This window comes from Cyanistes caeruleus, chromosome 27 (genome assembly GCF_971803275.1).
Source record: "Cyanistes caeruleus chromosome 27, bCyaCae1.hap1.1, whole genome shotgun sequence".
Taxonomy (NCBI): domain Eukaryota; kingdom Metazoa; phylum Chordata; class Aves; order Passeriformes; family Paridae; genus Cyanistes; species Cyanistes caeruleus.
The window spans coordinates 4,626,809-4,652,969 of NC_141727.1; the positions used below are offsets into that span (position 1 = coordinate 4,626,809).

The following is a 26,161-nucleotide window of genomic DNA, read 5'->3' on the forward strand; positions in this document are numbered from 1 at the left end:
GATGCTCAAAATTCCCTGGAAAATGGGATTTTTGTGGTCGGTTTTTAAGGGATGATGGAAGGGGAAAAGCAGAAAATCTGGGATATTATTTAGAAACGTTAAAAACCAAGATGATGCCCAAAATTCCCTGGAAAATGGGATTTTTGTGGCTGTTTTTTAGGGATGATAGAAGGGAAAACCAGAAAATTTGGGATGTAATTTAAAAATATCAAAGCCAACGGTGCCCAAAATTTCCTGGAAAAAAAAAAATAGAGTTTTTGCGTGGCTGCACGGCAAAAATAAAAAATCCCAATAATCAATTTTTCCTTAATAATTCCTGACTGGGGAAAACTGGGAAGTGGGAAAAGAGGGAAAAGGGGAGAGGCAGAGATTAAAGGGATCCCTTTTCCCTGGATCCAATCCCAAACGGACCAAGTTGGGAAGTTGGTGCTGGAAAAGGTCCTGGAGCTGTGGGATGATAAAATTCCTGGGAATTTCCCTGCAGCTTTTTAGGGAAAAATCTCCAGATTGTTCCTAAAATCCCACTTTTGGGGGCGCTGAGTGACCGAGAATCCCAAATTCCCAGCTAAAGTTATTCCCTTCTGTCCTCCAAATTCCCAGATTTTCTATTTTTCCCGAATGAAAACAGCAGGAAAAACAGCCGGCAATGAATAAAATTGGAATTAATTTGGGTTTTCCTGGGGTTTTTTTTGTTTTTTTTTCTTGGCTCTTTCGGAGCCGCTTTCTGCTGCCAAAATTCCGATCACGGATCAATAATTTTCCAATCATTACCCTCGTTTTTCCTTCCTCCAGGAAATCCTGGGGCAAAAAAATGGGAAAACAATTCCAGAATTCCCAAATTAACGCCCTAAATGGGAGCCGGGTGGAATTCCACGGATCAGGAGGTAAATCCCATTCCGGGATTTCCTCGGAGAGCAATTCCAAGGTCACCGAGAAGGGGCCAAATCCATGGGATTTGATTCGGTTTTATCCCAGGATTATTCCCAGGGAATGTTGAAATGATGATGGAATAAAAACCGGGAATGGGAAAGGAAAATTCTTGGGATAAAAACCGATTATCCCAATTTATCCCAAATTCTTGGGATAAAAGCCGATTATTGACCCCGAGCACGAAGGGTTGGGATGTTCCCGATATTCCCGGCGATCCAGGGCAGGGAATTCCTGAGGCTGCTGCTCCACAAGGAGTAAAAGATGAGGGAATAAAACCATTCCAGAGGGATGGGAAAAGAGGGATGGGGAAGGAAAAGCCGGACGTTAAACTTGACCCAGCACGGCTCCCGGCCCAGGGATGGATTTTCCTGGGATTGGGGTCAGGGCTGGGATTTGGGATCAGGGGTGGGATCAGGGATGGGATCAGGGCTGGGATTGGGATCAGGGGTGGGATTGGGGCAGGTTTGGGATGAGGGGTGGGATTTGGGATCAGGGATGGGATCAGGGCTGGGATTAGGGCTGGGATCAGGGCCAGGATCGGGATCAGGGCTGGGATTGGGGCAGGTTTGGGATGAGGGGTGGGATTTGGGATCAGGGATGGGATCAGGGCTGGGATCAGGGCCGGGATTGGGATCAGGGGTGGGATCAGGGCTGGGATTGGGGAAGGTTTGGGGTCAGGGCTGGGACTGGGGCTGGGATTGGGGTCAGGGCTGGGATTTGGGATCTGGGGTGGGATTGGGGCTGGGATTGGGGCAGGTTTGGGGTCAGGGCCAGGATTGGGGTCAGGGCAAGGGTCAAGGTCAAGGCTGGGATCGGGGCTGGGATCAGGGTCAGGACAAGGGTCGGGGTCATGGTCGGGATCGGGGTCAGGATTGGGGTCATGGTCGGGATCAGGGTCAGGATTGGGGTCATGGTCGGGATCGGGGTCAGATCGGGGTCAATCCCAGGTCCCGTTTCCATCGTGGCAGCTCCACCACAAAATGGCCCCGGGACAGAGCGAGGGCTGGGATTTGGGATTTGGGATTTGGGATTTGGGATTGATTTGGGATTGATTTGGGATTGATTTGGGATTTGGGATTTGGGATTTGGGATTTGGGATTTGGGATTTGGGATTGGGCTGGAAGGGGAGCGAGAAAGGCGCAGGGATGTGTGGGGTTGAGTTGCTCTTTGTTGGGTGCCGGGAAAAGGGAAAAAAGGGGCAAAGGGAGGAAAAAAGGGGAAAAAACCCCAGAACATTTCAGGGAATGATTTGGGAGATTTGGGGGAGATTTTGGGGAATATTTGAGGAAACATTTGAGGATATTTGTGGGGACATTTGGGGACATTTTGGGGGCACTTTTGGGGACTTTTGGTCCCTCCCCACCCGTGAGTTTTCCTGGGGAGCTCCTTGGCCACTTTTCCCATTCCAGTCAAGGAATCCCAAAATTTCCCCAGTCCTTTTCCCAGATGAGCCCAAACGTTGTCATTTTGTGCCCCGATCCCACAATTTTTGGGGAGAAAAACCAGGGAAAAAGGGACCAAATCCTGCCTAGAGCATCCCCAAGCATCCCTTCCAAATCCCAATCTCCCAGAACGATCCCATGAGGAAAAACCCCGGAGACCCCGACTTTATTCCGACCCCCCATCCCGCATTCCTGCACCTCTAATCACAAAACCAATCCTGTTTTTTCCCTTTTCTCTCAAGATCCCAGCTGGATTCCTGGGAATCCCACTGCCCCAGCACGGAAATCAGGGATTGACCGGGAAAAGCACCCCAGGAACAGGAGCACATCCTTATTTTCCCAAAAAACTGGGAGACAAAATCCTATTAAATTCCCCCAAAACCGGAGGATTTTCCCCCATTCCACACAACTCGGCCGCTTTTTCCCTGGCAAAATTCCTGGGAAATAAAATAAGTGGGAATTTGCATTTCTTTTCCCAAGAACATCCCCAGGGTGACAAAAATCCCATGAAATCCCCCAAAGGTGGAGCAGTTCCCCCACTCTCCGTGACCCTTTTTCCCCTTTTTCCCCCCCAAAAAAATTCCTGGAAAATAAATGAAAAAAGCGGGAATTTGCATCTCCCGAGCTCCCCGATTTCCATACAAGAAGAACAAGAGAGGAAGAAAAAAAAACAACCCAATGACAACAACAAAAAAAATTTCCCATTCCGGGAGTTTTTTACCCTTCTGCCAACAACAACAAAAAAAATTAAATAAAAAAAAAAAAAAATCCCATTAAGGAGCTGTCAGCGCCTCAATTCCCGTTTTTCCTGCAGGGAATCCGCGGCCGCTCCCGGCTCCAAAAGGAGCTGATGGAATTATGGGCTGGCTTTTTTTGTTGTTGTTGTGAGGAGTGAACAGGAACTGAACCTTGAACTTCATTTCCCCTTTGAACTCGTTACCTTGGGAGCCGATTCCCTTTTTCCCTCCTCCCTATTCCCGGCTTTTTTTTCCTCGTTCTCCCCCCTCTCCAAACAAATTTCATCCCAATTACCGTCCCTTCCCCTCGGCTCCGAGATGGATAATCATGGATTTGACCTAATTACCTGGAGCGGGCCATTCTCTCCAAGGTGCAGCGGGATTGGCGTGAACAGGAGCTGACCCCGCCGTTCCCCGGATCCCAATTTTATCCTAATTATCCCAGACGAGCTTTTCCATCTTCCTCCGGCCTTCTGCTCCCTCCTCCCCCTCCCCTTCCCGCTCGCTGGCTTGGAGACGAGCTTGGAAAATCCATCCCGGGGGGAAAAAACGGGGGATTTGGGGGTTGTTTTCCATTTGGGGTTTATTTACCGGTTGGGATTTATTTTCCGGTTGGGATTTATTTTCCGTTCGGGGGTTATTTTCCATTTGGGGTTTATTTTCCGTTTGGGATTTGTTTCCCGTCCGGGGGTTTATTCCCGTTGGGAATGAGGAGATTCGGCTCCATAAATGGAATTGTTTCCCATGGGAGTTTAGGGACACGCTCCCCTTTCCCCAAATCCCAATTTCCTCTATCCCAGGGAAAGGTGTTTGGGAATTAAAACCTGTCAGGGAATGAGAATTCCAAGCTGGAAATTTGAGCCATATTTTTTTTTTGCTGGAATTCCTGGTTCTGAGTGGCTCCCAATCCTCTGAATCCAAGGAAAAATCTCCTTTTTTAGGGACCCCCCCCTATCCCAGACCCCTCCAGGGAAGCCTGGGCTGAATTTATGGATTAAAATCTGCCAGGGAATGGGAATTCCGAGCTGTTCCCTGGAATTCCTGAGTGAGGACATGAAGATTTGGGTTCTGGCGGATTTGGGGATTTGGGGTCTGGTTGGGTTTTGGGATTTGGGCAGATTTTGGGATTTGGGGGGTGGCTGGAATGGGGGCAAGGCTGGATTCTCCTCCCTTCCCCTCGGCGTTCCCGTTGAACCCGGAATTCCAGGATCCACAGGGAAGCGGAACGGCCGCTCTGATCCCAAACCCTCCATGGAAAATCCATGGATTCGGGTTTGGGAAAGGGGCTGGGATTCGCTCCTGGAATCTCCAGGGAATGGAAGGAAAATCCAGTTTGTGCTGTCCCCAAACCCTCTCCTCCATCCCCAAATCCCCAAATCCCCCCAATCCCACGGGATTTTCCTGCTCCATCTCCTCCCAGAGCTCTTGGATTGGGTTTGGATATCCCGGAAAAGGAGGGAAAGGGAATATTCCAATACCCCTCGCGTCCCGATCCTACTGGATTTTCCATCCAAAAAAAAAAAATCGAGGAATTCTCAGCTGAATTTTCCTTCTGCTCCAAAAAACCTCAAATCCCAAATGGAAGCGGCTTCCATCCATTTATCCCAACTCGAATTCCCCCCAAAAAATCAAATGGAAGCGGTTTCGATCCATTTATCCCAACTCGAATTCCAAATAAATAAATTTTATGAAATTTTCACCTTGCCCTGTTGGTTTGTGTTTTTTTTTTTCCCCCCAAGATTTTTCCCAGATTGGGAACGAGGGACAGGGAATTTTTTTATTTTTTATTTTTTTTTCCTCCTCAAATCAGACGGAATTTTCCAGTAATTGCCATCAAAGAAACTCCAAAATTTTACCAAATCCTCAATTTTCCTGGAGAAGGAACTCGGGGAGGGGCGACAAAAGGAACAAAATGGAAATGGGACAAACTTGGCGGCCGAGGTGAAAAACCTCAAAAAACCCCCAAATCCGACCTTCCAAAATATCAAAAATCAACGGGAAACGAAGCAAAGCCCAGGCCTGGCTGCTCCGGGGAATATCCAGGGATTTTCCTGGGGGAGGATAAAAATTCCCGATGAGTTCCCCCCTCGGAGGAGCCGCAAAGTGGCCCCGGACAAAAGCCGAGGGTGATAAATGGGATTTTGTCACCGCTTTGGGGTTAGGCCGGGGTTTAGTCCCGGTTTTATCTAAGCCGGGTAAACAGCCCATTAATCCCAGGAGCCGGGAGAGACTAAATTAGGTGGGAATGCAAATATCGGGAGGAAATAATGGCAGGGGACACCGGGAGGTTAAAAATAAAAAAAAATGGGTGGAAAAGGGGGGGAAAAAAAATGGGATTTGTTTTATCCGGATCGGGGAAAAAAAAAAAAAAAGATTTGTTTTATCTGTGAGGGGAGGGGGAAAAAAAATGGGATTTGTTTTACACGGGAAGGAGGAAAAATGGGATTTGTTTTATCTGGGAAGGGGGGAAATGGGATTTTGTTTTATCTGAGACGGGGGGAAAAAAATGGGATTTATTTTATTGGGAAGCAAAGAGGGGGGAAATGGGAATTCTTTTATCCAGGAAGGAGAAAATAAAGTCAGGGAGGGGAAAAAAATTGGGATTTGGAGTTTCAGGATATCCAAAGGAATCAGGGAGAGGAGGGAGCCGGGATTTTTTCCAGCTGGGATCGAGGTCGGGAATAACCCCAAACTTCCCCCGTGGTGACCTTTGGGGTTTTTTTGGGAATTCAAGGTGGGAAAAGCAGGGATTCGACTTTTAGGGATGGGAAACTCAAGCCCACCTGGATTTTAAAGGGTTTTGAAGGATTTTGAAGGATTTTTAAATATTTTTAAGTGGTTTGAAGGATTTTTAAGGATTTTAGAGAGTTTGGAAGGAGTTTAAGGGATTTTAAAGTGTTTTGAAGAGTTTTAGAAGGATTTTTAAATATTTCCAAATATTTCAAAGGGTTCTGAAGGGTTTTGAAGGATTTTAGAGAGGTTTGGAACTATTCTAAAGGATTTTAAAGGGTTTTGAAGGACCTTCAAAGATTTTAAAATATTTTAAAGGCCTCTGAAGAGTTTTGAAGGATTTTAAAATGTTTTGAAGGGTTTGAAGAGATTTTAAATATTTCAAAAGGGGTTTGAAGGATCTTGAAGTCTTTTAGAGAGTTTGGAACCATTCTAAAGGATTTTAAAGGTGTTTTGGAGACTTTTAGAAGGATTTAAAAAATATTTTAAAATATTTTAAAGGGATTGGAGGGATTATGAAGGGTTTTAGAGAGTTTGGAACAAGTTTAAAGGGTTTTGAAGGGTTTTGAAGGGTTTTGAAGGGTTTTGAAGGGTTTTGAAGGGTTTTGAAGGACGACACCACCCCCGTGCCCGCTCCAACCCTTCCCTCATCCCATCCTTCCCCCACACCTCATGCATCAGGTGTTTATCGGGAATTCCGGAGCTCTTCCCGGTTTTTTGGAAGGAGTTCAGAGAGCACCGGGAGCTCCCCTCCCCTAAATTTGGTCCTCCCTGGGTTCCGGTGCCTCCCGTGCCCTCCAAGGCCTCTCCCGGCCTTGAAATCCGGGCTGGAAAAATCCCAAAACCCATCAGTTTCCAGTTAAAATAAACTTCCCGTTTCTCCCCCAAATTCCTGGGCTTTTTATGGCTTTGATCCTCTGCGGAGCATCTCCCTTCAATGGATTAATTAAGTCATTAATTAATGATTGGCCAGGAGGTGTTTGGGGGATTTGGGATGATCCAGGGATTTGTCTCCGGTGGGAGATATCCCTGTCCACGGCACGGGGTTGGAATTGGGGCATTTTTAGGGGTTTTTCCCACCCCAAACCATTCCAAGATTCCTGAGTCAAACCACCCAGACCCCACAGCCTCATCCCATGGATAAACTGGATAAAATTCCTTAAATCCAGGTCAATTCTTCCCTCCCGCACCTCTTGGATATGATGGAAGCTCTTTGGGATTATTCAGGCCAAAAAATGTGGGAAAATCCCAAAAAACCTGTCCAAACTCAGCGGTTTCCTGGCTGGGAAGGTGCCAGAGTGAGGGGAAAAACCCGAGCCCAAATCAATCCTGATCCCAAATCAATCCTGATCCCAAATCAATCCTGATCCCAAATCAATCCTAACCCCAAATCAGTCCTGATCCCAAATCAATCCTGATCCCAAATCAATCCTGACCCCAAATCAATCCTGATCCCAAATCAATCCTGACCCCAAATCAATCCTGATCCCAAATCAATCCTGATCCCAAATCAATCCTGACCCCAAATCAATCCCAATGGATGGGATGTGCCTGTGGGGTGGGATTGGTTTATTTGGGATTAGTTTGTGGGATTGGTTTGGGATGAGTTTGGGGGTTGTGTCTGGGGGAGGATCTGGACTTTTTGGGAGGATTTGGGATTTGGGAGAGGATTTGGGGTTTGGGGGGAGGATTTGGAGTTTTTGGGAGGATTTGGGGGCAGCCTTTGGGTGCTTGGATGGGGTTTGGGGATAAAAGGAGAGGAAGAAGCGGCACCTGCGTGTGTTCCTGCCCGGGCGTGATCCCAGGGCGTGTTCCCATTCCCATTCCCGTTCCCGTTCCCATTCCCATTCCCATTCCCATTCCCATTCCCATTCCCGTTCCCATTCCCGTTCCCATTCCCGTTCCATTCCCATTCCCATTCCCGTTCCCATTCCCATTCCCATTCCCATTCCTGCTCCCGTTCCCATTCCCATTCCCATTCCCATTCCCATTCCCATTCCCGTTCCCATTCCCATTCCCGTTCCCATTCCCATTCCCATTCCCGTTCCCATTCCCGTTCCCATTCCCATTCCCGGCCGGCCCCACACGGGGGCGCTGCAGAATTCCGGAGCCGCCGCCGAGCTCGGAGCGACCGCGGGACCTCCCCCAAAATTCTCCCAAAAAGACCCCAAAATCAACAAATTCCCCCCAAATAGACCCCAAAATCAACAAAATCCCCCCAAATAGACCTCAAAACCACTAAAACAACCCAAACAGACTCTAAGACCAAAATCAGCCGGAGTAGACCCCAAGTACACCAAAATCACCCCAAATAACCCCAAATAGGCTCTCAAAAGCTCAAATACACCAAAGAGACACCGATTGATTCAAAAATCCCCAAATCCACCCAAAGGGATCCCAAGAGCCACCGGGAAACGGCCCCGAAAAACCCCCAAAAATGCAAATAACCCCCAAAAATGCAAATAACCCCCCAAAAATGCAAATAACCCCCCAAAAATGCAAATAACCCCAAACAGCCCCGGCAGACGCGGAGAGACCCCCACAGACACCCCCAAACTCCACGGACAGTCCCAAAAATCCACGTAAATCCCCCCAGAATTCCCCAATATCCACAGACAGCCCCAAAAATCCATGGAAACCCCCCCGAAATTCCCCAATATCCATGGACAGCCCCAAAATTCCACCAATAAACAGGGATAAGCCCCAAAGTCCCAACGGGAACAGAGGAATATCCGGAGAGATGGAGCAGAATCCCAAGGGATAAAGGAATATCCCAAGGGATAAATCAATATCCCAAGGGATGGAGCCGTATCCCAAGGGTTGTAGCAATTCCTGGAGCTGCCGAATCCATAAACACTCAATTTCTAAAATCCTGGAATGGTCGGGGTTGGGAAGGGACCTTAAATCCCACCCCATTCCCAAGGGCAGCCGCACTTCCTGTTATCCCATTATCCCGTTATCCGGCCTTGGGCACCCCCAGGGACCCGGGACAGCCACAGCTTCCCTGGGAATTCCATCCCAAATTCCCACCAAAATTTCCTGCTCCAAACCTTTCCCTCCTTCCATAAAAATTAACGACCATAGCCCAAAATTAAGGGATTTCCCGGTTTCTAAGCCAAAAGCGGTTTGGGGAAGTCTCCCGGAGCCCGGGACACTCGGGAAGTGCCTCCCAAGGAATCCTGAGCATTCCAAGGTCCCTCTGGGCTTCCCGGCACTTCCCAGGCTCCGGCTCTGCACAAACATTTGCTCCGGAATTTCTCCGTAGGGAAAATCCTCCGGAGCTCACGGCTCATTGAGTAAAGTCATTCCCAACCCTCTCCGTCCCTCCGGGGATAACCGGGAACGTTCCCGGATTCCCAGGAGGAATCAGAGCGAGGAAAAACCTGTCCCAGTGGATTTTCGCGAATCCAAACTCCTCCGCCTCCAAACTTCCCGGGTTTTATTTCGGTGATCATTGTCCCAAATCCATGGGATTATCCATTAAAACCTGGATTGAATCAAGTGGGGAATTCAGGAAGGTGGGAAAAGCTCCGGAATTCTCGGCGTTGTGTTGGAGCGTGGAAAAAAGCCACGGGAATGGGAAGGATTTTCCCAAATCCTCATCCCGAAGAAATCCCGGATTTTGGGCTGGGAATTCCTGTCCCACGAGAGCGGGAAGAGGAGGTTGGGATGGAAAAAGGGGATGAAGGAAAAAAGGGAGGGAAGTGCTTGGGAAGGAGAAAAGGAGGGGAAAAATCCTTGGAAAACGGGAATTTGAAGATTTGAGAGCAGCCGGATCCGCTGTTGGACGGGAGGAAAATCCCAAAAATCAGAACCAGCTCGACTCCGTGGATCCATTTCCAACTCAAATCCGTCATTCCCGAAACATTCCTCATCCCAGCACTGGCGCTTCCCAAAAAATCCTTGTCCCCCAGCAATTCCTCAGGAAACGCCCTCAGATTCCTCCAGTCTGGAGCAGGAGAAACCTCGAATTTCCGAGCACCAGAATATCCCAAAAAATCCTCTCCAGAGGAAATCCTGGCAAAGGAACCCAAATTCCAAAAGGTCGGAAGACAAAGCCTCCTGAAAGTGGGAATTTCAGCTCCCTGGAAGGAAAATTCCCGCAAATCACCCGGGAATTTTAGGAAATGTTGGCTGAAATACGGAGTTTTTCCATCAGAATCAATCCCAAAGAAACCAGAACCAAGAGAAGAAAGAAATACGTGGAATTTCAGGGATGTCATCCAGGATTTTCACATTTACTGGGAACGGACAAAGCGCTAGAATTCCCAAAAAACCCCTCCTGAATTATGGGATGGATGGAAAACCAAAGGATTCCAGGTTTATTTATAAAATTCCGAGAAACATCAGTGACATTTCAGAATTCCAAGAAACTTTTCCCAAAATTTTCCAGATTTCCAGAAATATCAGAGACTCACCCTCATCCTGGAATTCTGCTGGGAACGGGACCTCGGAAATCTGGGAAGGGCCAAAATTCCAGCTGGGATTTTCATCGGAGCCATCCCATCCGTCGTGCTCATCCTCTCCTGGATGGGAAGGACAAGGAGGGGCTGATTTTTGGGAATTTTTTTGGAATTTTGGAATTCCTAACCCCAAACATCCCGTTTCCTTCTGGTTCCATCCAAAATCCAAACTCGTTTTTTGTGGGATTTGAGGAGTTTTAGGGCAAACCCATCCCTCGGGGCCAAGGCAGGGAATTCCTGCTGCAAAAACACTGGGAAAAACCTGGGAATGCCAGTCCTGAGGGCCAGAATTCCAGAGGCAAATCCCAATCCTTGTCCCTGCCCTCAGGCCACGACCTTGCCAGAAATCCGTGTGTAAAATAAAGAATTACACTGAAAGGGAGAATTTTCCAGGATTTTAGGGAAGAAGAGCGTGGAAATCCTTCAGGAGAGAGGGAAACGGGATAAAAATATGGATACCCTGTAGAAACTTCCAGGGATAAGGATAAAAACACTGATTCCCTACAAAACAATGAACAAAGTGTGGAATTGAGTTTTCCCCTCCTGAAATTTTCCCAGATTTTGGGGAAAAATGCTTGGAAATCCTTCAGGAGAGAGGGAAAAAAGGATAAAAATGTGGATTGCTTGTGGAATTTACTGGGATAAGGATAAAAACAGGGATTCTGAGCAGAAATTTATAGGGATAGGGATAAAAACAGGGATTCTGAGCAGAAATTTATAGGGATAGGGATAAAAACAGGGATTCTGAGCAGAAATTTATAGGAATAGGGATAAAACCACGGATTCCCTACAAACCAGTGGCCAAGGGCAGGGTGTGGAAAGGAGCTTTCCGCTCTTCAAATGAACCTTATGTTGAATTTTCCAGGGAATTTTCCTCCTGCTGACGGATTCTCTGGAGTGGCCACTCCGTGCCAGGTGTTGGGGTGGATTTTTATCGGGAATGCGGCGGCGCTAAAAGGTTTGGGATTCAATATTTGCTCAGGACAAAGCGGCCGCGGCCAGGCCCGATAAGGGAGCGGAGGCAGCTGCTCCTCACTCAGCGCCCTCCAAACAGCTCCAAAACTGGAATTCCCAGCTGCTCCTTCATCATTTTCCAGCCCCAATTCCCACTTTTCTCCTGGTAAACACCGGGAGAGAGGTCGGAAAACACTGGGAAAATCCAGCTTTTAATCCAGGCCTCAGGGAAAGGCCTCGGGCCTAGCTGGGAAGGCCCAAATTTTCCCTTCATCCCCCAAAAATTGGATTTTCCCACATTCAACATTTCCCACATCCCAGGACACATTTTCCCAGGAAATTTCCAGTTCCTCATCCAAAGGAACCGTCTGGAATCAAATGAGGAATAAAACACCCAAGGATTTTCCTCTCCAGGATCAGCTCCAGGCCCAAATCCCAAACGCCGCTGAGGTCCCAAGCAAAAAATTTGGGTTAAAAATGAGAAATTTGGGGGTAAAAGTGAAAAGTTCTGGATTAGAAGTGAAAAATTTGGGATTGAAGTAAAGAATCCAGGGTTAAAAATAAAAAATTCGGGGTTAAAAGGAGAAAATTCGGGGTTCACAGAAATTCATGGAATTCCCGGTGCTGGGAGCATCTCCGTGCCCCCATCCCAGCTCTGGGAATGGCAAAATCCTTTCTACAATTCCTTAAAGACAACATTTCCTTGGAATTTTTCCTTTTTTCCGGCCCCACACGGAGGTAACAGGTGGCTGCCTCTAACGAGCTCCAGGTGTGGGATTATTGGGATAACGAGCGGCCTGATCCCGCTTTTCCAGAGGCTGCGCCGGGCTGAGCGGCTCCGGTACCTCGGAATGCTTTGGAACAGGAACAAATTATCCCAATTTTCCCAATTTTCCCATTTCCAAACGGGAAAATTCCCGCTGGGATAAGGCGGAGGGAGAAGCCGCTCCGCACATCAGCCGCGGATCCGGCGGGAAAATTCCCAAATCCGGAATATCCGAGCATATTATCGCCATAAATTGAGGGGGGTTTTTGCCAGGAAAGTGGGAATTCCCAAAAATCCCATAATCCACCCAAATAAAGCTCGGCTGGAAAATGATCCACCATCAATCGTTCCCATTTTTAGGGATTGTTCCAGGCACAGCTGCACCGCACAAATCCATGGAAACGGAGCTGCTTCGTTTTCCTTTCGCACTGGGAATATTCCGGAATGTTCCTTCAGAACCTGAACTCCATAGCCCTTGCTCCCTAAAAACCCTATCCCATGGTTTTTCCATTTGGATTCACATCCCAAGGATTTCTCCTGCTTTTAATCCACTAATTAGATTTAGAGAAGGGAAATATCTGGGTTTGGAGAAGGAAAATATCCGGATTTGGAGGAGGAAAAGCTCCGGATTTGGAGGAGGAAAAGAAGCAGCAGAGGAAAAATTCCCCCTCTTTTCCAACTCAAACCTCTCCTTAAATCCTCAAAAATCCCCAAAACTAAAATCACTTTTTAATGGGAATTTTTCTTTCTTTCACCTGTGGCCGCTTCCCGCGGAGGGAAAGAAAAAGGGAATGAATGAATCCCAGCAAAGCCAGGAAAAACCCCACAATTCCCACGGATGCCAGGAAAAAACTTTAATTTCCCACAGCTTTTTATGGGAATTGCAATTAAATTTCCTTGGCTTTCTCACCTACCCAGAGCTTCATTAAACTGCTCTTAAATCCCGGGAAAAATCAATACCGGGAGAGCTCCGCGTGGGATTTTACGAGGAGCGGAAGTGAAGTCCCAAATTCCCGTTCAAATCCTGGGGAAAAAACCCTAAAATTCCTCCTCAAATCCCACCTGGCTCTTTTAATATCCCTAGATTTCCAGAGATTCCTTTCCCAGAGCTGTGAAAGGATTTTAGGTGGTTTAATATCCCGAGAATTGGCCGGAATCTTGGGAAAATCCCATGGAAACGGCACACAAAAAGTGGGAATGGATGAGATTGGAGCTCTGGAATTTGGGGTGAAGCTCTGGAAGTGCTGCTTTTACAAATTTGGGATGGCTTAGGCTGGGAAATCCAGGACATTCCCGTTTTTCCAGAGCCTTCAAAACTCCAGAGTTTGGATTTTCCCTGGGATGAACCTGGGAAGAGCTGAGGGTTTGGTGGGTGCGACTTCCTTGGAATTCCAGGGCCTGAATAATTCTGTATTTCCTTAAAATCCCACATTTTTTTATTTATTGATTTCCTCGGAGTGCCAGAGCCTGGATAATTCCAGATTTCCCTAAAATCCCAAGTTTTCTATGGATTGATTTCCTCGGAGTGCCAGGGCCTTAAAAATTCCCCTCCAAATCCTGATTTTCTATTCCATCCATCCCTCCCATTCCCAGCTTATCCCAACACAATTATCCCCCCAAAAAATCCCACCTGGAGACTTCAAACCTCTCCGGCATTTTTCGGGGTGCCATCCCACCCAAAAATCCCAGAAATTCCTCCCCACATCCATAAGGAGCCAAATTCCCTTCGCTTCCCAAATTTCCACCCTGAGCTGTACATGGAATCCACTCCAAGCCTCGTTTTCCCCCCTCATTCCTGGGTTTTTTTTTTGTTAATTTCTCGTAATAAAGCAAATTAACGGCGGGCTAAAAACGCCGGGAAAAGGGAAAAATCTTTGGGATCGGGGTTTGGATGGAGCTGCTAGAGCTTGCAGTGATTCCCAGCGCCCAGCAGGTCGGGCTGCAAGGCAGCGGAGCCGGGAATGCGCCGCTGGAATTTCCCTGCCCTCCCCTCCCCCAGGCATGGAAAAAACACGGAATTTCTTGGGAATATCCAAACCCAGCAAGGAATCCCGGGAAAAGATGAGAAGGTGGATTTGAGGCTGGTGGAGAGGGGGGATTATTTAAAATATTAAAATTAATCAATTAATTAATATTATATTATTTCTTAATTAATTATTGATTTATTTATTAAAATTAATATTTTAATATATTAAAATTCCCAAGAGGAGAAATCCCAAACCCGGCTCAGAGCCCACAAATGACATTCCGGGAGATTCCAGCTTGGAATTCCCTGCTTGGAATCCTCAAGTTGGAATCGGAGTTCTCAGCTTGGAGTTCTCCACGTGGAGTTCTCCACTTGGAATTCTCAAGTTGGAGTTCTCCGCTCAGAGTTGACAGCTCCGGAATTCTCTGCTTGGAATTCTCAGTCCGGAGTTCTCAACTTGGAATTCTCCACTTGGAAGTCTCAGCTTGGAGTTCTCCACCTGGAGTTCTCAAGTTGGAGTTCCCAAGCTGGAATCAGAATTCTCGGTTGGGAATTCTCCACCCGGAATTCTCCACCCGGAATTCTCCGCTTGGAATTCTCCTCTTGGAGCAGAGCCTCGGGTAGGGCTGCTCCGAGCTCGTTCTCCTGCATCCCAGGAAGTCAGGGGTTCCCAAAATGCCCCAAATCCATGAAAACCAGTGGCTCCCTCCTTCCCTCTGGATCTTCCAGTCTGCTTGGATCACCCCTGGATGCTTTTTCCTCCCTTTTTCCTCCCTTTTCCTGCCCTTTCCTCATCTCCCCTGGGATTTCCTCCCTCTCCTGGCAGTCCTTGGCTCTTTTCCATCCCAAATTTTCCCTTTGGAGAATTATTTAATAATTCTGCAGAATTCCAGGCAAAACTGGGCAATAATTAATTAATGATTCTGCAGAATGGGCAGTAATTAATAAATAATTCTATAAAACTCCAAGTGAAGCTGGGCAATAATTAATTAATAATTCTACAGAGAGGGTAATAATTCATTAATTAATCTTCCAAATTCCGTGCAAAACTGTGCAATAATTAATTAATAATTCTGCATAATTTGAGGCAAAACTGGGCAATAATTAATGAATAATCCTGTAGAATTCCAGGCAAAACTGGGCAAGAATTAATGAATTTTCCTGCAGAATTCCAGGCAAAACTGGGCAAGAATTCATTAATTATAATTAATAATATAATTAATTCATTCATTAATAATCCTGCAGAATGGGCAGTGATTAAGAAATAATTCCATACTGAAGAAACGATTCCCAAAAATCCCAAAAGTTGTTTTGTTTTCTCTCCGTCCCTGTGGAGTTTTGACGTTTGGAAACGCGGGGAATTCCTCGCGCGGTGCCGGGCTGGAGATTTCACCGACAGCTCCCAAATCTCGTCAATCCCAACTTTTTTTTCTTCCCCTTTTTCCTGCTTTTTCCAAACACTTCATAAATCCCGGCCGGGTTTTGCGTTCCTGAACCCTGCTCAGCAAAAGCGGCGCGAGCCAAAAAGGGCTTTGGATAAATAAAACTTCCTAAAATCAGCCGGCACTCCATTCGTTCCAGACACCCCGGAGCGACTTCAAAGGGAATTTTTGTGACAAAAAAAGGGATTTTGGGGGTTTTTTTGGGGGCTGTTTTAATGATTTGCTGCTTGTTCTTGTCATAACTACACGGGGCAAAAATGCGGGAGCAGGGAAAGCCTCGGGAAACGCCAGGTTCCGGCTCCTGTCCGGCTCCAGCTCCGTGGATTTGGGGTTTTACAGGGAAAAAAGGTGTTGTTTTTATTTAAAGGATTTTTGGGATGGTTTTGGGAGCTGCCGGCGCCTCTGCCATGATTCCAACGGGATTCTGGGAAGGATTTGTGAGTTTTATTCCAAGGCAGAGTGAAAAAAGGGAGAAATGGATCAAAGGGACATGAAACGATCCCAAAAAAGAGATCCAAAAAAATGAGGCAAAAAATGGATATAAAAATCACCAAAATGGGGTGGGGCCTACTGGGGCTTACTGAGGCCTACTGAGGCCTGCTGGGGCCTACTGGGGCCTACTCCAACTTTCCTCCTCGTTAGTGGATCCTTTTAATTACCAGAGACCCCCGTTTGTAAATCCTAATTCTTCCCTCCATTCTCCACATTTACATTGATTGGGACACGGAAAAAATCCTGGAGAGAAATCCGGGAAACGGGAACAAACCCAAACACGTGGAATTCTGCCTGATCAGGATTTGACACCTGCGCAGATTTTGGGGCTGGGGATCCCTGGGACTGACAGAAACATCTCAAGCAAATTCCCATTCCGGAAGTGCCTCTTTCCTTCAAAATTCCCATTCCAGAAGTGCCTTTTTCCATCACAAATTCCCACTTCAGCAAGGCCCATTTTCCCCTCACAAATTCCCATTCCAGCAGTGCCTGTTTTCCTCAAAATTCCCATTTCAATGATCCCTCTCCCCTCACAAATTCCCATCCCTCTCTCCCAGTTTCCCTCCCAAATTCCCACTCCAGCAATTCCAGAATTCCAGCCCTGACCCCCAGCTCCCGTTTATCCCCATGGAGACCTTTTCCCTCTTTATCCCTCCCTTTCCCACAGCTCTGGCTCCCCGTTCCCTTCCCAAATTCCTGGTCCTTTCCCGCTTTCTCCTCCCTTGCAGTACCCCCGAGCGCCTCTCGCCGCTCCCTCAGACCGTTCCTTCCTTCCCTTCCTCCCAAATCCCAGCTGCTCTCCAACGTTTTCCTTGGAAAACAGCGCCAGGAGCTCGGGGGAAGGGCTCCAAACCCCGATTTCCCTTCCCAAATTCCCTCTCTTTCCGAGGAGATCGTTCGGAATTAAATGCACGGGATTGAAACATTTCACCCTGGCGATTCCAAACGGGAATTCGACTCCCGCTGGGGTTCTGTTCCTATGGAATACGGGAAAAAGAAATTGGAGCTCCAGCGCTTGGTGCCAGGGATTTGGGAACAGCAATTCCTGCTCCGGATCCTTAAATCCTGCTCGGTCACATCCACACTCAAATCCTAAATTTTCCTCAAAAATGGGGGGAAAAAAATCCCATCCTGAAATTAGGGAACAAATCAGGAATATCCAAGAATTCCTTCCTCCAAAAAAACCAAAAACCAGGAGTGGAAAAAATCCTCTCCGGAAACAGAGAAAGTCCCAAACTCCTGATTTGGATGATTTTTTTTGGATGCTGGGATTGATTTGGTTCATCCCAGCCAATCCTGGGAAGCCCTGGATTGGGATAACTGGAATTCCTGGGATTTGGCTCTCCAGAGGCATTCCCAAAGCTCTGCCCTTACCGGATCTGGCTCAAACTCAGCTTAAATCCTTTAGAAATGGATTCCAAGGAATATTCCAAGGAAAATCCTGGAAGGAAGCTCTTCCTTAAATCCATTCTCCTTTATCCTGGGATTTCCCAGCCCTCTTATCTTTATATTTAATTTTATCCCTAAAAAATCAATCCCAGCTCCACAATTCCCTGGCTCTTTTCCACCCAGGCCACCCAAATTCCCATTCCCGGCTCTCCTTTCTCCACACGGATCAAGCTGAACCTCCTCGTACATCAAATCCACCTTTTCTCCCCCGGATTTTCCCATTTCCTTGGAACGTTTTATCCCAACAATATTCATTCCCAAGGGACACATTGAGAGAAGAGCTGGGAATTCCCAGCCGGGAACTTGAAGGCAGAAATTCCCAGCGGGAATTCGAAGCGAGCTGGGCGCTCCTTTCCAACCCCCTGCCTGGTTCCACATCCCGATTTTCCTACTTTTCCTTCAGCTTCCGACTCCACAAAAAGAAAACTCCGAGGAACAAAAGCCTCCCTCCTCCTCCACCCTTGAAATTCCATGAACTTTTCCCGATTTAAAAACCTCATTTGGAGCCTTTTATGCGCTCGAATCTTCCCTCCTTCCCATTTTATTTCTCATTTTCCACCCAGCTGTCCCTTGGACTTTTCCAAAGGGTGCCAGATGCTGGATTCAGCGGGAAAACAATGCTCGCGAAGCAATTAAAGCTCCGAGGCTCGGATTCAAATGGGATAACGCCGCTCCCGGTGGGAATTGCGGGGCTGCCGCGCTCCCGGCTTTTCCAGGATGGGCTGGAAGCCGGCCCTGAGCAAGGAGGGAAAACACGGGAATTTGTTCCTGGGGAAAAGGAAGGATCGGAAGAGTTGGAATGCCAGGAAGGGATTTATTCCCACAGTAAAGGATTGGAAGGGTTGGAATGTTGGGAATGGGTTGAATTCCTGGAGGAATTGAAGGTTTGCAGGAGTTGGAATGGCGGGAAGGGATTTTATTCCCGGAATTAAGGATTGGAGGGATTGGAATGGCGGGAAGGGATTTTATTCCAGTTGCTCCCAGCTTGGTGGAGCTCCTGGAGATCTTCCACAAATATTTAACAAGGAATGGTCATTCCCAGAAAATTCCCATCCTGATCATGGACTCTGCTCGGGAAAACCGAGGGACACCCTGGAATCTTCACTTCCAATCAGTTCTCCATGGAAATTCTTTTCCAAGCTTCCCAAAATTCTCCAGATTTCTGGAGCTGCTGGAAAACTTCCCAGAGCCACGGGAATTGTGGGATTTGCTCTCTGGGATGAGATTCCCGCTGCGGAATTTTCCCACCCCAGGAACTGCTCCACACATCCATAAAAACCCTTACTCCTGGGAATTTGCCTTCCCAATCCAACCTTTCCCAGCCTTTTCCCAGCTGGACTCACCTCGGGATGGGAATTCCAGGTGGTACCTGAAAAAGCAAAGGGAAAATGAGCCCTAAAATCCCGGATTTTCCTCCAGGATTATTCCAGCCTGAGGAATTAGGGAAGGACGGGAAAATCCAGGAACCCAGGGAATGGGAAACACAGGGAATTCCAAGAGGAATTGGGCTGTGCCAGCCCTGGAGAGGGCTTGGAACAAGCTGGGATAGCGGGAATGGAATGGATGGGATTTAAGGCTCTTCCCAACCGCAATTCCATGGATTTCCAGCCATTGGAACAGATCCTTCCCCAAACACAAAAATTCCTGCCAAATTTTTTTCCCTCAAATCCTTCAGAAGCCACTTCCAAACCCAAAATATTCCAGGATTTTTTGCTGAGCTCATTCCCAGAAAGTGGAGGGTGAGCCACGCTCTGCCCATTCCCAAAGAAACAAAAGGATTGAATATAAAAGATCCAGGATTCTTTTCTCTCTCCCACTTCGGGCAAATCTTGGGAATCGTTTGAATCCAGGAACGGCGCTGGGAAATTTGGGAATCCCACCAAGGATTCGAATGAGCACAAAGTGCCCCTTCCAGGATGAGCTCCGGTGGCAGGAATCCAAGGTGGGAAAATCCAATCAATTGGGATCCTCATTAAAAGCTTTCATGGAGAAACTGATTTCTCGGGAACATCCGAGCTCCCGGCACGGATCCATCGGGAAACAGCCCCGGAATTCCGATGAGGGGCCTGGCATTTATTGGACTCGTTTGCTTTGGATTGAAAAAAAAAACCCAGGAAAAATCCAAAATGTGCACAGGGAGAAAATTTCCCGGGATATTGGGTTGGGAAGAGCCTTTTGGAGGAAAAGTTGGGAATTTCTCGGGGTGTTTTTGGGAGCGGTTCCCAAATTCCTCATGGAATATTTTCTCCATCCCGTGGCTGCTCCATTTTATCCCTAAATCCCAAAATCCCAGCCCCACGTGAGGGCATCTGGAAAAGCAGCTCCAGCTTTTTTTTCCCCAATTTTTTTTATCCTTCAATCCCAACATTTTCATGGAAAACTCAAATTATTCACCATTTAAGCGGGAAAAAAATCAACTCTAAGAGATCCCTGCACTCCCCCAATCCCAAAAAATCCAGCATTCCCAAAATCCGGGATATTCCTGCCTCTTGGGCCAAGAAGAGCAGCAAAAAAATCCTTTTTTTTTTTTTTTCCGGGAATTTTTGCCTCGGGAGCTTTTCCTGGCCACATTTTAGCGCCAACATTTCCTGAATGATTTTCTGTCACTCGCAATTCCCGCTCCAAGAAAGCACCGGGGCTTTGTTCCCGACCTCTGTCATTTTTAATCCCAGGAAATGGCCTAAAAAAAAATGGGAAAATTGAGTTCCGTTCCCTCCCGGAGCAGCTCTGGGAAGGCGGAGGGAAAACACCAAAAAAAAAAAAAAAAAAAGAAGAAATAAAAGCTTTGATTTTTTCCTGCTTTTTAAAATTTTTTTTTAGGATTAAAAAAACCGCAAAAAATTCCGGTTTTGGCTCAAGGATTCCGTGCTTGGATTGGTTTTACTCTGGGAAGGAAAATTTGGGATTAAACGGAATTGGGAATGGGGGGAGGAGGAGATTTTAGGGAATGTGGAAAAGGCGTGAGCTTGTTTCTGCCTCTGCCAAGGGAAATCTTGGATAAATCCCATCAATGCCGGATCTTGGATTTCCAGGAAGTTCCCCCATGGAATTTCGCTCTTTTCCCAATATTTTCTTTAAGCTCGGAGTTTCCCCCACCCTTTCCTGCAGAAAACCTCATCCCAAACCTTATTTTCCCAATTTTCCAGGATATTTTTGGGCCTGCAACACCCAAAAAACTCAAAAATTTGGGCAAACTTGGGTTTAACGGGATTTGAGCAGCTGGAAAATCCCAAAATCCAAACCCTCTGAGCCGGATCCATAAAATCCAGGCAGCTTCCAATCAAATTCCCTGTTTTTCCTCATTAATTAAGAGATTATATTCCCTTATATAATGAGGGATGGGGTGGGATGGGATCTTTGGAGCCGGGATTTGAATGTCTGGGAAAACAAATATTTTAAAAAATCGATGCTGGATGAGATTTCCAATAGCAGGGGAAAAAAATGGGAGCCGGGAAAATGGGATTGGGAATTTCCCATTAGGGAAGAAACGGATTTAAATTCATTTCTCAGCTCAGCTGAGGCTCTCAGGTTTCAGGTTAACGATGGATCCGGGAGGAAATGGATGGGAAAAGTGGGATAATCCCATCAGCCGGGCTGGGAAAGGCTGGAAAATTCCAGAAAGGAACAACCCAGAAGGCTCCAAAGGGAATTAGCGGTGGGAATGACCTCAGGGATAAAAGGAGGTGAAAATGGGATTAATTTAATTTGGATTAAGATGGGAAATTCCTTTCTTAAAAGAAAAAGGTGGTGGGGGGAAATTCCACACCGGGAATAAATCGGGAATAGCCGAGAATTCCTTCCCCCCAAAAAAGTAAAAAGAGGCAAAAATTCCCATCCTGAAATTGGAGAATAAATCAGGAATTTCCCAGAATTCTTTGCATAAGGAAAAGGGTGGAATTCCTGTCCTGAAATTAGGGAAAAAATCAGGAATATCCAAGAATTCCTTCCTTAAGAAGGGGGTGAAATTCCCATCCTAAAATTATGGAATAAATCAGGAATATCCCAGAATTCCTTCCTCAAAAAAAAAGGGAGAGGGCAGGAAATCCCATTTTGGGATTGAAGAATAAATCAAGAATATCCCAGAATTCCTTCCTTAAAAAAAAGGAGGGAAAAATCCCCATCGTGAAACAGCGAAAATCCAAACAAAACTGTGACAACTTCCCAGAATTCTCCCGCTATCCCAAGCCTGGAATATCCATAAAATTCCAAACCGTGGGGGGATTGCGGCAGAACGAGGAATGCTCAGGATCTGAGGGAATTCTGGAGGATTTGGGTTAGGAAATTCGGGTGAACCAGACCTGGTTTTGAGGCGCTGGAAGGCGCCGAGAATCGCGTCCCGCTGCCGCCGGGCCCCGGCGCTGAGCGGCTCCTCCCGTAAAACCCACGCCAGGAAATCCTCGGCCTCTGGAAAACAGGGAACGGCCGGGAAATCAGGGAAATCGGGGAGTTCTCCTTGGAGAGGAAAAGTGGGAATGGGAAGGGGTGAGGAAATGGCCTCCACAGCCCCTGGAGAGCCGCGGGGTAGGAGAAGTTTGATCCCAAATCCCGCTCCGTGAATTTTGCCGGATCCTACAGGGACAGCGATGAGGTCACCCCAAAACCTCATAAAATATAAAATTAATAATGAATTAACAACTTTAATTCCTCCATTCCCGGCCTGGAGCCTCCTCAGCTCCTGGAAATCTCCTCAGGGCCTGGAAATTTCCTTGGAATTGTCAAGAGCCGGCCAGGTTTGATCCCAAATCCCTCTCCGTGATTTTTGCTGGCTCCTCAGGAACAACAATGAGATCACCCCAAAACTTAAAAAAATACAAAATAAATAATAAAGAGAATGAATTAAAACTCTTCCATTCCCATCCTGGAGCCTCCATAATTCCTGGAAGTCTCCTTGGAATTGTCAAGAGCCAGCCAAGTTTGATCCCAAATCCCTCTCCGTGATTTTTTTACAAGATCCTTCAGGCCACACCAGGGTCACCCCAAAACCTCATAAAATACAAAATAAATAATAAAGAGAATTAATTAAAACTCCTTCATTCCCATCCGCGGGAAAACACGGAATTCGGGCAGGAGCTGGGATGGGTTGGGAGAGGATGGGAGCGGAAGTTCTCCGGTGTTTCGGAGGGGAAGGATGAGCTCGGCAGGAAATGAGAGCGGGAACGCCCAAAACCCCAAAAGGGGTCGGGGCCGCGTCCTCGGAACCTTCCGGATGTGGGGGCTCCGTAGGATGGATGGAATGGAATGGAATGGAATCCCCGCTGGGCTTGGGCTCGTGGGAAACACGGGGAATTCCAAGAGGAATTGGGATGTGCCAGCCCTGGAGAGGGCTTGGAACGAGCTGGGATAGCGGGAAGGGAATGGATGGGATTTGGGGCCCTTCCCAGAACCCCCCAAATTCTCCTTGGGGTCAGGGAGGTCCCACAGGCTCCAAATCCTCTTTGGGATTGGGGACAGGGAAGTCCCACATCCCTAAAATTTTTGGGGACAGGGTCAGGGAGGTCCCACAGCCCCCAAATTCTCCTTGGGGTCAGGGAGGTCCCACAGCCCCCAGATTTTGGGGGTCAGGGAGGTCCCACAGCCCCCAAATTTTCGGGGTCAGGGAGGTCCCACAGCCCCAAAATTCTCCTCGGGGTCAGGGAGGTCCCACAGCCCCCAGATTTTGGGGGTCAGGGAGGTCCCACAGCCCCCAGATTTTGGGGGTCAGGGAGGTCCCACAGCCCCCAAATTCTCCTCGGGGTCAGGGAGGTCCCACAGCCCCCAGATTTTGGGGGTCAGGGAGGTCCCACAGCCCCCAGATTTTGGGGGTCAGGGAGGTCCCACAGCCCCCAAATTCTCCTTGGGGTCAGGGAGGTCCCACAGCCCCCAGATTTTGGGGGTCAGGGAGGTCCCACAGCCCCCAGATTTTGGGCACCAGGAAGGCCCCACAAGCCCTGAAGAGCCCAAAGCAGCCCAGAAAAAGCCACCCCAAATCCTTTTGAGCTCCACCCCGTGGCACGGTGACCCCACAGGGCAGGAGGAGGATGAGGAGGGATTTGTTACCTCCCAGGAGCCTCCGGATCTCCTCCGGGATCACGGGATCCATGGGATTCCTTCCCAGCGGAGCCGGATTTGCCGCGATCGCGCTGGGGAGGCGAGGAGGAAGCAGAGAGGGCGGGGACACCCCAAAAAGAGGAGGAGGAGGAACCTTTGGGGGCTCGGATTCTTCCTCCTTTTAAACCCCAGCAGATCCTTGGGGAATCATTCCCAGCTGTCCTGGATGATCCCAAAAATTCCTGGAAATATGGGGACTTCTGTATGGAAAAAATCCTGGAAATATGGAGATTTCTACATGGAAAAACTCCTGGAAATGTGGAGATTTCTACATGGAAAAACTCCTGGAAATGTGGAGATTTCTGTATGGAAAACTTCCTGGAAATATGGAGATTTCTACATGGAAATACTCCTGGGAATGTGGGGATGCTCCTCCAGAAGGAAATACGGAAAATATCCCTGAAAACAGAAAGATTTCCACATGGAAATACGGGAAATACTCCTGGAAAGATGGAAATTTCCACATGGAAATCCACAGCTGCTCCCAGGTGTTTTGGGCCCCCCAGATTTCTGGGAAATGAAGCGGAAAAATTCTGTTTTTCCTCAGGTTCTCAGCACAAACCATTCCAGGAACAGGTGCCAGGAGCATCCCGAGCATTTGGGGTCAGGATTTGGGCTGAGGAGAAACCCCAAAGCAGCTCCAAAGTTCTTCCAGGGCCGTTTTGGGTTGGGATTTATCCCAAATCACATTTTCCAGGGAGAGGGATTTGGTGGAGAAGGGACCAGAAAGGGCCAAATTCCAGGAAAAAATCTGGATTTTTGGGATTTTTTTATGGGGACAGAGGGAGCACCGGGGGATTCTCCAGATCCGGGACCAGAAACCTCGGAGCCGTCGCTCCCACATCATTTCCAAATTTTTTTTCCCATCCGGCATTTCCCGGATTTTGGCCGAGATTTGAAGCTTGGCTTTTCCCCCTCCCCCTCGAGCCTTTTTAGGCTCAGCTCAGCTGCGGCTTGAGCTCGGTTTTAGGGTGAAAGCACGGAAGGGAGCGTTGGCAGCGGATGCTGAGGCCTCGGAGCGCAGGAAATGCAGCTCAGGGGGCCCCGAGCAGGAGACGGAAAATAAAAATATCGCAGGGAAATAAAAATATCGCCACTCCCATCTCCCGGCCAGGTAGGGCCAGGATTTGGGGAATTGAGAGGATTTTTTTTGGGAAAAAAACCGTGGATTTCTCTCTCCTTAAATCCCCCAGTCAGGTTGGGTTTCCTGAACCAGGATTTAGGGAATTCAAAGCCTTTTTTGGGGAAAAAAAATGTGGATTTCCCCCTGTCAATCCCTGCTCCTCAAATCTCCTGGCCAGGCAGGGTCTCCTGAGCTGGGATTTAGGGAATTAAAGCCAGGAAATAAAAGCTAACAGAAATTAAAATATCACAGAATCTCAGGAAAAAGGATTTTCCCGATTTCCAGGAAAAATTGTGACTTTTTTTTTTGTTTGTTCCCCCCTCTCCCTTCCCTTTTTTTGGTCACCACTTCAATTTTTTGGGATGTGTGGAATGGTGACAGATTTGGGATCGGCCGGGAATGGGAATGGACCTTGTCCTGCAGCCTCCCAGTTTGGGGAATTCCGCACCGAAAACCTCCTTCCCACCGGAGAAAATTCCCACCTGGATCCTCCCAGGTCCCGGCCGGGGCTGTGCCCTGCTGACATCCCTTGGAAATCCAATTTCCCGGGAAACGGACGCTGGATTGGGCGTAACCATGGAAACAGAGCCGGGCGGCCTTGGAGGAGCTGGGGAGAAGCAGAGCCCGTTTTCAACCGGGAATATCGGGAATATCAGGGAAAAACGGGAGAGGCAGAGCCCTTTTCCTATCGGGAATATCAGGGAAAAACAGGAGAGACAGAATCCTTTTCCAACCGGGAATATCGGGAATATCAGGAGAGGCAGAGCCCTTTTCCAACCGGGAATATCGGGAATATCAGGGAAAAACAGGAGAGGTAGAGCCCTTTTCCAACCGGGAATATCGGGAACATCAGGGAAAAACAGGAGAGATAGAATCCTTTTCCTGTTGGGAATATCGGGAATATCAGGGAAAAATGGGAGAGCTCCGGAGGTTTGATCCATCTGGATTACAAGGGTTTAAAATTCCAGGTTTATTTACAATTCCGGGATTACAAGGGTTTAAAATTCCAGGTTTATTTACAATTCCGGGATTACAAGGGTTTAAAATTCCAGGTTTATTTACAATTCCGGGATTACAAGGGTTTAAAATTCCAGGTTTATTTACAATTCCGGGATTACAAGGGTTTATAATGCCAGGTTTATTTACAATTCCGGGATCACAAGAGCGATTCCTGCCGGGATCCAGCGGGGACGGGGCAGCCCCTGGGAATTTCTTGAGGGAATTCTTGGAGGTCATTCCAAGTTTCCAGGATGCTCCTCAGCCCTGCTTTGTGCTTCCTGGAGCCTTTTCCCTTGGCTATCCCAGGTTTTTCCAAGTGCTCCGGAGGGAATTCCCTGCGGGAATTTCACTCGGGATCTCTCGGAGAGCAGAAATGGATGGCTCAGGAGCAGAAATCTCCGTCTCTGCCATCCCTGTTTTCCTTCCCTTCCTCCCCCACCCTGGAAACTTCCAGGAATCCGCCGCATCCCGGGAAATCCCGTGCCCTGAAATCCCTGGATTCGGCAGTGTTGTGGAAGGAGCTGTGGAATGTTCTGGGCGCAGCTGGGGACGGGAATTCGGGAATTCGGGATAAATTGAAC

At 47.8% G+C, this 26,161-nt stretch overlaps 1 protein-coding gene across 1 annotated transcript in view; it reads right to left on the bottom strand.

The window, feature by feature from the left end:
* The window catches only part of SKAP1 (src kinase associated phosphoprotein 1), a 71,368-nt gene extending 47,868 nt beyond the window's left edge, over nt 1-23,500 (bottom strand). The window contains exons 1-4 of the mRNA XM_086864415.1: nt 23,408-23,500; nt 21,670-21,775; nt 18,715-18,740; nt 10,258-10,365 (exon numbers count right to left, since the gene is read on the bottom strand). Coding sequence (XP_086720541.1) covers nt 10,258-10,365; nt 18,715-18,740; nt 21,670-21,775; nt 23,408-23,450 — 283 coding nt within the window. The 5' untranslated portion in view covers nt 23,451-23,500. The remainder of the gene's footprint in view (nt 1-10,257; nt 10,366-18,714; nt 18,741-21,669; nt 21,776-23,407) is intronic.
* Nucleotides 23,501-26,161: the final 2,661 nt, after the last annotated feature.